Source organism: Conger conger, chromosome 6 (assembly GCF_963514075.1).
Source record: "Conger conger chromosome 6, fConCon1.1, whole genome shotgun sequence".
NCBI lineage: Eukaryota > Metazoa > Chordata > Actinopteri > Anguilliformes > Congridae > Conger > Conger conger.
This window is the reverse complement of record NC_083765.1, coordinates 59,122,049-59,134,079: the sequence shown is the minus strand read 5'-3', so window position 1 is coordinate 59,134,079 and position 12,031 is coordinate 59,122,049. Positions and strand designations below refer to the sequence as shown.

General features: G+C 42.4%; 1 protein-coding gene across 5 annotated transcripts in view; it reads left to right on the top strand.

Moving 5' to 3' along the window:
* Positions 1 to 11,444, top strand: part of pacsin3 (protein kinase C and casein kinase substrate in neurons 3) — a 28,449-nt gene extending 17,005 nt beyond the window's left edge. For 4 of the 5 annotated variants that reach the window (XM_061244688.1, XM_061244690.1, XM_061244691.1 and 1 more), the window contains 7 exons: positions 472 to 707; positions 1,511 to 1,666; positions 3,038 to 3,213; positions 4,230 to 4,350; positions 5,558 to 5,688; positions 8,916 to 9,076; positions 10,702 to 11,444. In XM_061244688.1, the coding sequence (XP_061100672.1) occupies positions 472 to 707; positions 1,511 to 1,666; positions 3,038 to 3,213; positions 4,230 to 4,350; positions 5,558 to 5,688; positions 8,916 to 9,076; positions 10,702 to 10,817 (1,097 nt within the window). In that variant the 3' untranslated portion in view covers positions 10,818 to 11,444. The remainder of the gene's footprint in view (positions 1 to 471; positions 708 to 1,510; positions 1,667 to 3,037; positions 3,214 to 4,229; positions 4,351 to 5,557; positions 5,689 to 8,915; positions 9,077 to 10,701) is intronic. The other variant, XM_061244692.1, reaches the window with a different exon arrangement.
* Positions 11,445 to 12,031: the final 587 nt, after the last annotated feature.

Genomic DNA, 12,031 nt, shown 5'->3' with positions numbered 1-12,031 from the left:
ACATTGATGGTTGAGCTGAGGTTATCTCCTTCACTGTAAAGCGCTTTGAGACTCTTAGAGATCCCATATTGTACACCTTTCCAGTGTCATTTTAGGTCATGATATCCATAAGAAGATGTTTGTGTTTGTGTTGGGAGGCTGTGCTGAAGGTGGTCATATGCAAATCAGTGTATAGTTCTGACATCATAAAGTCCAAACGGCTCATTTAAATGCAGTTTCCTCACCTACAACTCAACTTTATAATCCACATTGCAAGGGAAATGCTGTTTTCCACAATGTGGGACCTTTAAAGTTGCTAAATGCTTGGCTAATATTATAATTATTGTTATATGTCGTAATGCGTGAGAGGATCTGAGAGTTGGAGGCAGGGGTGCCACCAGAGATCATGATCCCCCTGAACATCTGATGTTCTGGGATTGTTTGAGGGCCCCTTTCACTCATCCTAGCCCTTTACGGCCCCCCTGCTCCCAGGTCCGCAGTACGGCACGCTGGAGAAGGCCTGGCACGCCTTCATGAACGCAGCCGACAGGCTGAGCGAGATCCACCTGGAGCTGAAGGAGCACCTGGCCGTGGAGGACAGCGAGAAGGTGAAGAGCTGGCAGAAGGAGGCCTTCCACAAGCAGATGATGGGCGGTCTGAAGGAGACCAAGGAGGCGGAGGACGGCTTCCGCAAGGCGCAGAAGCCCTGGACCAGGAAGCTGAAGGACGTGAGTCTTCGAACGCGCGCACGTGTCAGGTTGCTGGAATTCACGCCGCGCGAAAACACTTGAACTGTGCCCTCTGCTTTATTTACTTATGTCGCCATTTTTAATATGTAACTAAATAGGATTGAGCCAAAACAGCTTGTAGCCTCGTGGCTGGGACCTGGAATGTTGGTGGTTCAACTGGTGTAGCTATGATAAGATCCGCACAGCTTTTGGGCCCTTGAGCAAGGCCCTTTCCCGCATTGCTCCAGGTGGGATTGTCTCCTGCTTGGTCTAATCAACTGTAAGTTATTACAGCAAAATAACAAATGAGAAATTATATAATTATAAAAATGTAACACAAAAGTGCACTTAAGTTAACTTCATTTAAACAGGCTTCTTCTGTTAATGTCCTACATTAAGATTTGCTCTCCATTTCCCCCCTTTCTTGCCTATGATAACTGTTTAGTTCATGTTTTGTTTCCATTTCGGTATTTCACAAATTACACTTAGACTTACAACTTAGTCACACATTAAACGCATATTAGTAATTATTTAATCATTGTAATTCAACATTAAGGTTGTATCTCATAGCTTAGGCATTCTTCCCGTATCCTAGAGCGTGTGCTCTTAGTACAGAGCATTGCAGCCTGCAGCGAATGTTTACACATTCCAAAGGTTCATGACTTTATGAAAAAGGGTCCTCAGCCATGGGGGGTGGGGAGATAATTTCAGGGGCCCAGAAGCTGAAAAGGTTAGGGAACTCCAGCTGTAAGAGACTGCAACTTCTACATCGATATCTTGACCGTCTGTCCTCCATCCCCTAGGTGGAGTCGACCAAGAAGAGCTACCATCAGGCACGCAAGGACGAAAAGACCGCCGTTACCCGGGAGACCCTGGCTAAGGCTGACGCCTCCAAGTCCCAGGAGGAGGTGCGGAAGCTGCAGGACCGAGTGGAGAAGTGCAACCAGGAGGCAGAGAAGGTGGGCAGGACACTACCAGCTCAGTGACAATTTCAACATGACTGTCCTCCATTACACATGGGGTTGGGTACTGAAACCTGGTCCCATACCTACTGTACCAGACCCAATCATAATCCAGATGTTGTTCTCACTGTCGACTCAGTGAGAGCAGGTACTTCTAACAAACTTTTGTCAAAATGGTTATAAATTATATAAGCATAAAGTTAAAATGTTTAAATGAAATCAATGAAATTGAATAATGTACTTTGTAAAGGAGAAGGTGTTGGTTCAGGCACTGAAGTATCGTTTTAACATTGGTACTGGCAACTAAATCTAACTGATATCCGTCTCTAATTACCAATGTCCTGTGACACTGATCCTCCTTCCTTGATCTGCAAAACTGGGCAGTATTCAAGATGACATTTTATTGCATCTTTTTGCTTTTATCGGCATCCTGCAAGATGTACATGACACTGCATAAGCATGTAATACCTTATTTTATTTTTATATCGAGTTTAGATTAAATCTTGAAGCCCTTCAGAAAATACATTGGGCATCTACGCGCCGTTCCCTCACACTGTTCTGGAGTGTTCCGTGTGAACACGTGGCACGGTCACCTGACGCACTGCTTCGGCTTGTTGACCGAGTGAGAGCATACCTGCCTGGGAGATTTTAATTTTGAAGTTTGAATAGCGGAGATAAGGCTGGCTGCTCTGTGCGTTTGCTGTCATAAGAGCAGGCTGGGTGGAGCGGTGCATACCTGAGTACTCCAGGCCTCGGCTGGGGCAGGCCAAGGCTTGCCAGGTGTCTGTGCTGCAGTGCGTTGGGAGGTGTTGCGTGTCTGTAAGTGGGAAGGGACTTCCTGTGAAAATGATTGTCTTCAAAATGCGAAAATTATTTGTGTGATTTTATTTGTTATTTTGGGTCTTGTAAAGTACTACCCACTTCATTATATGTATGGCAAATGCACTACAAAATTTATTTTTTACTTTTACTGACCCACTATGACATTGCTGTCACAAAACTTTAAAGTGAATCTATTGCTGCTATACAGTGATTATTTTCCCCCAAACAGCCACTAGAGCTTGAACCCCTTTGATAATGATTAACACAAGCTATGGGAAAGGACACGCTGGCTAAATATATGCAGTAGTGTTGCTACACTGCAAAATAAATCTGAACAAGTGAAAATATCTTCTGTCCAGGCTATAAATCATCAGAAATTCACTTACATTGTTCTAATAACAACAGCCATAAAAAAACAGCTTTGAAATTTGTGCTTGGAGTATTCTCTATGGTGTATTTCATCACGCTGCAGAGCAGAAAGGTGAATTTTAAGGTGTTACGGTTCCCTGGTCAGTTGAAGACCTAACTGGCATGACTGTCTTGCAGGCGAAGGAGCGCTATGAGAAGGCCCTGGAGGAGCTGAACCGCTGTAACCCACGCTACATGGAGGACATGGAGCAGGTTTTCGAGATCACACAGGAGGCGGAGAAGAAGCGCCTCTGCTTCTTCAAGGAGGTCATGATGGACATCCACAAGCACCTGGACCTCTCTAGCAGTGACAGGTGAGGACCCCACCGCCTGCCTGGCCACAGGGGGGGGCGTCTGCTGGCTTTGTGGGCAGTGGGGTGACTGGGCAGCTCATCCTGCTACAGTGCTGGGTGGTTATATAGTGCCCACCTTGTTCACACTGCTCTCCTCTAATGTGCTATGCATTCTAGATGACATTTTCAATTCCTTATTGATTTCACCATTTCGCACAACAAATCATTCCCAAATTTTTGTTGGAATTCTAACATTTCTATAATGCCTATGTAATAAGTATAGGATCCGTACAGAATAGAAATAAAAACATTTTTGTTTCTACCCTTGAGGGCTGAAGTTGTGTTGGCTGTGGACAAGAAGTTGTTGAATGAAAAAGCATTGATGGAGGAAAAAAATGCCTTAAAGTGCAAGTCGACCTGGTTATTAAGTTATTAATTTCCTGCACAAGTCTCTTAAGCTGGAGAAATCCCGGCTTTTTGTTAGAGATACGATTGGCCTACATTTTAAAAAAATGTTTTGTACTAAGAAGAAATGGAGCATGGTTTTGCTGTGCTTCACCAACATACTGTACCCTGTTTATAGACTCAAGGTTCCAGCTCAGTTTGCATTTAACCAAGTTTCTGTGTGCTTAAGGAGTCAATGATGAACTTTTTCCATTTACTATTAACTATGCCACATCAGTAACCTCTAGAGTCAACATTGAAATCGGTAGAAGGCTTTCTCGACCCTCCTTTTTGTTTTTTCATGTGTTTTGAAAAGGTTTGGCTATTTGAACTAGTTGGCAGGTTTCTTTTCTCCCATATTACCAACCCCTATGTAAATGTGAGCTATTCTGTTAAGCTGAAATTCTATAATTGAAATATGGGGAATAATGCACTATTCAACAGTACTATAATGATTATGTACTTGTAATAAAAATTCAATTTTGGTAATTGGAAATGAATATAAATAAGATTCACAGAATGTGAATAAGTGCTATACAGGTTTGTCTGTTTCACATTGAAGGAGGTATTAACAGATATATAAATCCCTGCAGTTTCCGAGTGCTGTTTAGAGACCTGAACCAGACCATCGCAGCTGCGAATGACACCGAAGACCTGCGATGGTGGAGGAACACGCATGGCCCAGGCATGAATATGAATTGGCCACAGTTTGAGGTAAAGATAAAATGGCTGGTGTGAGAATTAACTACTGCTCAAATACTGTGTTTGAAGATTCCAGGAAAAGGAGTGAAATCACATGTTACTCGTAGCACCGCTGGTGGCTAAACGGTCTTCCTGTGAATAAGTATTCTGCCTGTAGGCCTAAAACATCAGTGATAAATCAGGACTTTCCCATGAGATGGTTTAGTTCAGAGCCTGTAGCTGTCGTGTTGGTGGATTCCAGGCCGTGGACCGTGAATGGTCCATTGTGTGAACAGAGGACCATGTGGGTTCAGGAATGCTGTGGTTCTCTTCGGTCCTAAAGCCAAGCAGCAGGCCTCAAACCCCCCACGATCAGCGCTGCCATCAATATCGCGAGGCTGGTCGCCTTGGAGCCGTGTTGAGTTTGCAATCACGCAACCTAGTTTTATCAAGGAAACAAAAAACCTGTTTGCGTAATCTGAAATGGCATGACATGCTACACTCGGTGAGTGCATATTTCCTGCTGCTGACGCAGGGTGTTGGCAGGTCTGTGCCATTCACCGGTGTTATTTTTGTGCAGAACGTTAGCATCAGCTTTCAGGAGACGCAGCAGCAGGTAAATGACACTGCGAGGTCAGACCATTTTTTTTCTCTCGTCTCTTTCCGCCTTTTGCTCCCGTCGGTATTCCCATTGTGTTGAGGGAACAGAGGATCCTTTGTCTTGGCCCAGAAGCAGCCCAGCATTGCACTGTAACTACGGTCTTGCCCTCTGTTATTAGTCTTGCTTTGTAATTGTAGTTTCTCTCACAGACGTGCATGTGTGATTGTAAGGACAATTATCAAGAGACCAAATTAAACTTTTTAAAACTGATAACTGGAAATATATGGTTCCATTAAATATCCTCTGGGTCTTCCTCAAGCCTGGCCCACACTGGAGTTACATGGGAGTACTTATTTATCATTTATTTGTCAGTGTAGTCTTTCAGAGGAGGATAATGGGCCAGTTTCATGGACAAAGATTAGATCTAGTCCTGGACTAAATTTAGTTTTACATGAAGGGTCTCCATTCAAAATAGAATTTTCTCCTGGACTAGGCTCAACATTTTGTCCGCAAAACTGGCCCATTCAGTCCACATCAGCGTTTGAAGCTTTGAGCTGCTACTGCAGTAACCTCACAAAACAATTGCACAAGACGGTAGAGGTCATGCGTTAGACTGAGCGTTGTGTCTGTGGTCTGTAGGAATGGTCCCCGGAATCGGCCTGCTCCATTTCTCGCAAGGCCAGGAACAGTCGCTCTGACGACGTTGTGACTCTGACCAACATCGTCTCGGCTGGAGAGGACCTTCCACAGACCCCCCAGGAGACCATCAGGTGACCTTATAGACCACACCCTCTGCCTGCTGTAGTTATGCGCATTGTTTTAAATTTAACTCGTCTTATGTAGTCTATCTGTTTTGATTATTATGTGCCGGTTTCACAAACACAGATTAATCTTAGTCCTAGACTAGGTTGTGTTAAAACATTTATTTAGTCTAGGGCAATGGTCCTCACTCCTGGTTCTGGAGAGCCGCAGGGTGTGCTGGTTTTTGTTTTTACCTCATCAGCAAACTGTTCAAACCCAAGAAACCTGGTGAGGTGAGTTAACTGTAATTACCTGTTTTAATTGATCAATTAAGTGTTGAGTAACAACAGAAACCAGCACACCCTGCGGCTTTCCAGGACCAGGAGTGAGGACCACTGTTCTAGGGTTAATCTGTGTCTGTGAAACTGGCCCTACATGTATTGTTTGAACTTCGTCCATGATAACCTTCTTATGATGCTCATCTCCTCAGTAAGAGCACGTCAGATGTCTTTATTTTGTTGAAAATAAAACAAAAAAGGAGAGAAATCGGACTACCAGAATCATCGAGACTAGAGGAATCATTCTGCTTTTAGCAATTCTTGCAATTTCCACAGTCTTTATGAGGCGTAACTCAAACTTGTGAGTGCAGAACACAGGAGTGTGTTCCCCAAGCAGCTGCAGCGTCATTTTAATGGATTTTGTCCAACTCCCCACTGACAGAAGATGTGTGCCATGAGCCCTGCCTGCCTGCCTAGAAGGCCTTTGCTGCATAATTATTTTGTGGATCCACCTCCTTGGGAGAGAGCTGGCAAACAAATGTCTCAGCGGCTGAGATTTTCCATTAGACCCATTATTCACACCCCGAATGCGAACATGCGAGCACACTGAGTATACGGGCGAAAGGGCGTCAAATAAAGCGTCACGTTTCTGCCAGCATCCCAGAATGCCCTTCTCTATTAGAGCACAGATGGTTTCTTCGGTAACTGTAATGAGCAGGGAGGGTTTCGTTAGTCCATATACTGCTAGCGTGGGCTAATTCATGTTCTGCATGGCAATGATTTATTTGTTTAATTGTTTTTAGTGATTATTCAGTGTGCACCATGCTTGAAGGAGGATGGAAGGATGTGAGGCCAACTTTTTGTATTACACAGTATTCTATCCCTATGGGGAAAATAGTTCTTTAAGAGAAGAATATTTTTTATGATTATCTTTGAATTGGGCTACATGAGACCTAAAGGGTAATTCTGTGTCTTTTGAGGAAAGAAAAGTGCTGTATGCATTTTAATGTACATATAATTTAGAACGATGTTCAGCCAAACAAATTACAGTTTTGTCTGGCGCAAATTACAGTTTAGCCTACAAGGCTACTTTGTGTACTCACGGCAGGCGGGCGCAGTAAGCAAAAAAAACCCCAAAATATCTTGAAGCTGTTTACAGCATGGCATCACCGACTCCTCTCTCTTCCTACTGGCTGTGTCAACAGCTGCAATTTGTTTTCTTTTCCTGGGTAACCGTGGAGCCCTCAGGAGCTTACTTCCTGATTTTATGAGCAGCAGGCCTTAATTAATGCAGAAACACAGCTGGGCCTGGGCTGGGTCCCTTGCCCTGCCCTGTGAGGCCGAGGCGCCTTCCTGGAGGGCTTCTCTTATCTCTCCCTCCATCGCACAGGACATCCAGCTGAACTAACTCCTCTTAAACCCCACAGGTCACATAGGGACAGTGCGCTCTATGAGGACAATTGTGACCTGTCCACTGACAAGTCAGTAAACACCCACACTGTGTACTGTTCGCCTCCCCTGGGACTGAAATCTTTCCCCAGGAGGCACTTCAAGGGCTGCTGGGGCTTTTTGTCTTTCAAATCGGTTGAACAAATGAACATCTGTGTTTAGAATAAAATCTTGTGTGATTATTAGTGTGTGTGTGTGTGTGTCTAATGGGGGATAAGAAATTGCACAAATTAAGGCTGTGGAGATAAACTGGCATAAGCTTCTGCCCTCCCAGAAACGGAGGTGGAAAGTCCAGGGGTCAGAAAGTCAGTCCTGCGGCTGCCATGTGTTTCTTTGACCTGTGCAGTCAGCCAGCTAATTTCCCTAATCGGTTCTACCTCCTGACTGAAGAATTGTGCTAAACGGCAAATACCGGGGAGGACTTTTACTCTCTGAACCTGGAGTTTCCACCTCTGCCCAGAAGCAGAGAGGCAATTCAGTTTACCTGAAAAGCTGTCTTGGGCTTATCGTCAACTTAAGGATGTACAATTCCTTTCTTTGTTAAATTTGGATTCAATAATGCCATATATTTTTCAGGAATATGTACCATTATAAAGTTTTTTTTGTAATTAATGCTAAAATGCTTTTCAAATTAATTGAATTGTCCTCTTGATTGCCAATGCAAAGCACTTTGAATGGTGTCACCTCCATAAAGTTCTTTCTCTCTCTCATATTGTTGGTCAACAGTTTGTCCATTCCTCCATTAATCAGCCTGTACTGGTTTGTGGACTGATTATTGTGTATCCCCCCAACTTGTGGGTTCCCAATTTTCTGTCTCTCTGAGCCAGTTTCACAGATACAGATTAAACCTAGTCCTAGACTAAATTCAATTTTCAATGGAGATTCTCTGTTAAAAAAAACAAAAAAACTGTCTGTGTCTCTGAAACTATGCCTTTATGCCTTTCTCTTCATTGATCAATTTATGTTGCCATCATTTATGCTAAAATATTGCATAGTTACAGTATCAATAATATTATAAGCATGCAGACTACCTCACTGAGGCTCAGTGTGTGTACTTACAGGTGCCTCTAATTTTGGAACGTCAAAGCTGTGTGCGACTTCATCCGATAGCATCTGCTTACAATAAAATTACCAGGTTCACGAGATTCATGGACAACGGCCAGATGACTTGACAAGCCAAGTTACAACTGTCACACAGTGTCCAGATGTTTGGCCTTGGCTCATCAGCCCCGGGCCATCTGTAGAGCAGGCCCTCGAGAGTGCTTCCACTCACGTCAAGGGCAACATTATTCAAATTATTATTGCGCATTCGCCTTGTTGCAAAGACTACAGATTAGAGGCCTTTCCACTTTCAGAGAGCTACATAATGAGCACATCAAGCCTGTCTGGAAGGTTTCTTTCCGATTTTGTTATGTGAAAAAATCTGATGCAAAATTGCTAAATTACTTGCGGTGGAAACTATTAAGACGTGACCTGCCTGAGTATGAGTTTGTCATTGATGTTTCTGGTCTCTCTCTCCCTGGTAATAGAGATGGCAAGGACTACTCCTCGGACTGGTCGGATGAAGAAAGCCCCAAAAAAATAATTGATGCAAACGGGGTGGATGAGCACGAGAAGGTAGCAGGAGTGCGAGTAAAAGCATTGTATGATTACACGGGGCAAGAAGCTGATGAGCTGAGCTTTAAAGCAGGTATTAATCCTTACTAACGCGTATTAATGGCAATCAGACACAAGTCGGCATGGTAACCGCTGTGAGACCCGACGAATCGAACTGGCCTCGACAGTGCCTTCCCAGGTGTTCCGTAAGCAGAAATGCAGCTCGCAATGAGGAACCCTGAACTTCAAAGAACACATTGAGTTGCTGTCTGAAAAGTGTAATGTAACATGGGCATCTACTGGAACTTTAGCAACTTTTGGCATTTTAGTTTCATTTAGACTGAAGCCCAGGACTAGCGTTTAGTGGGAACATACCAAAGCACGCATCTAACTAACAACCCTTACATGGTTGATCGAATCTTTGGTATGTTTCATCCTCTGCCTGGGTTACATTTTTATAGAGAGCAACTCAAAGTGCCCTTAGACCAAGGTTTCCTTGTGACTTATTGTGCAGTCGGCATGTGGCATGGTTTTGAAAAGATTGCTTGGAAATGATTGGATTCTTGGCCATCTTTAATTTTTCTAAAGACATTCTCCATGGCCTAAAGCATTCTTGTGCTACATTAATGTCTTCCATTTAATTCAGTTCCATCTAAAGATCAATTTCTGAAAGTTGCATAAGTGAAAGTGGTTTGTAACATTTCATGGATGCTTTTAGCATAAAAATCTGAGTATTACATCATTCATAATTTGAAAAACATATGAATTGATGTGAACACTTAAGAGGTGGTGTGAATCCAAGGGATATATAAAATACTTGTTTTAATTTGCTCAAAACCTAATTTTCACATGATTTGAAAAGGCTGCAATAAATAACAGTAATTCATTCCTTTGTGATTTGCATGCCATTTTTGGTATGGTTGCTTTTTTTTAAACAACTGGCTGAACAATTCTTTTCACCAACAACTTTTGTGGCCTTTTTGACCCGTCTGCAATCGTATAATTCTTGCCCCAGCCCACTTTTGTGTGCCCCCTACACAGTATGCCAACTTTTTAAATGGAATTGTAAATGGAGAAAGTGCTAGGGTATTTTGAATCTTTCTGGATTAAGATTTATTATTGATGATTTTAACATAAGTATGTTTTTGAGGTAAGTACAAGTTGTATTAGACAGTGGAATTGAATGTTGGGGATACATTTATTTACATATTGGCATACTATTACATACAGTACACATTTCATACACTGCCATGTTGTACATGTAAAGTTTTTAAATTATATCACATTTTTTATAGGAATAACATTTGTCTTATTACATTTATTGCTAATTGCATGATTTAAGAGTATTTGGTAACACTGTACTTGAATATGACATAACAGCTGTAACAAGATTGCATAACAGATGATGTCAGGTTATGTCAAATAACATAAAACAGTCATACTTTTATGACTGTAACACCGGTCACAACATTTACCAATAAAAGTATGTTTTATATTATATTATTTGGCATCAACAGACATGTGTATGGCAGTGTTGTCAGCCTTATGGCGAGGGATTCAAGTAAAGTGTTACCGAATATTCTGTAGAAAAAAAGAGAAAAAAATACATTTCTCTGAACGAAAATGTTTTGACTGGAAATGGTAAACACCCAGCACTGAAGCTCTTGGATGAGTGCGTCTCGGTGGAAACTTGAACCTGCTGCCCTCTTTCCCCACCAGGAGAAGAGCTAATGAAGTTCGGCGAAGAGGATGAGCAGGGCTGGTGTAAAGGGCAGCTGGATAATGGACAGGTTGGACTCTACCCCGCTAATTATGTCCAGGTCATTGGGTCCTGATGAGCCGCCCCCACCTCCCACTGCCGAACAACCGGGGCTGTAGCCAGCAACGCTGAAGCTCTGCCAAGTGACGGTGCCATCAGTCCTGCCAACCTCGACACTGTGTTACCCATGTTGAAGAACGGAAGGTCCCAAATCTCTGAACAAATGTAATAAACATGAAATGCACAACAAGAACAGGAAGGTGTGGATGAGTGACATGGCTTGAAGGGGTGGATTTCACCCCTGGGCTGATTCTGTCTTTGTGAGACACATTACCTGTACAGTGCCTTTCGGAGGATGCAAGTCATGTTGGCACACTGCTCTCAGTCAACACTTTCAGGTGGTGGATGAGTCTGTAGACTACCAAGATCAACTCCTGTGACCTACAGCACCTTTCTTTTCCTCGAAACCTGACCTTTACTACACTGTCATCACTCAAACCTTAGTACCAGTGAAATTGCAGGGATCTGGTCACACATTCACTCAAATGAATATTTATTTACAAATCAGATTGCTCAATTGAAAATACACAACTTCTATTTAATTATTTCTTTCATCTCTCATTTACTTGTGCACAGAAGTATGCGTGTTTCTGTATATATTTTTACAAAAGGGTGCTCAGTGTGTTTTTTTTTTTTGGGGGGGGGGGGGTTTGGCTAACATGTTTAGTAATGAGTATACTTACTTCAATGAGAAACTTGCCAATGCATGTAGATGCTGGTGAGAGAGGTTTTTTGAAATTATGGTAGATTTAAAAGAGCTGAAGTAGGTTAATGCTGCACCGATTTCCTCAACAAAGTAAAAAAGCTATTTGTTGATGTTGGGGGAAATGTGAGAATGTTGTAATCACACTGGGCAGAAACTCTGGTTCCCAATGTTACCAATTTGTGTGGGGAAGGAGTGGAGCTGTTAAGGAATATTTTATTCAGTTAGGCTGTCTTAACATTTTACTCTCTTTAATTTTTTTTTTTTTTTTTTTAAAGAAACCACAGTTCACTCAGTTACATATTCACTAAAATTACTAATATCTGGAGGTCGGGATTGATTTGTTAGAATCTGTTAAGCTGAATTTGTGAAATCAGAGGGGTTAAGAAATGCATTAAATGGGAAATGTGTAGGGTTATTGTCTTGCCACAAAATCATACCTCTACTTCATTTCACTGTAAATGTCAGGATACAGAAAACTACTGTAACCTCCAAGCTAATCATTGTAAAAACAAAAATAAAACTAT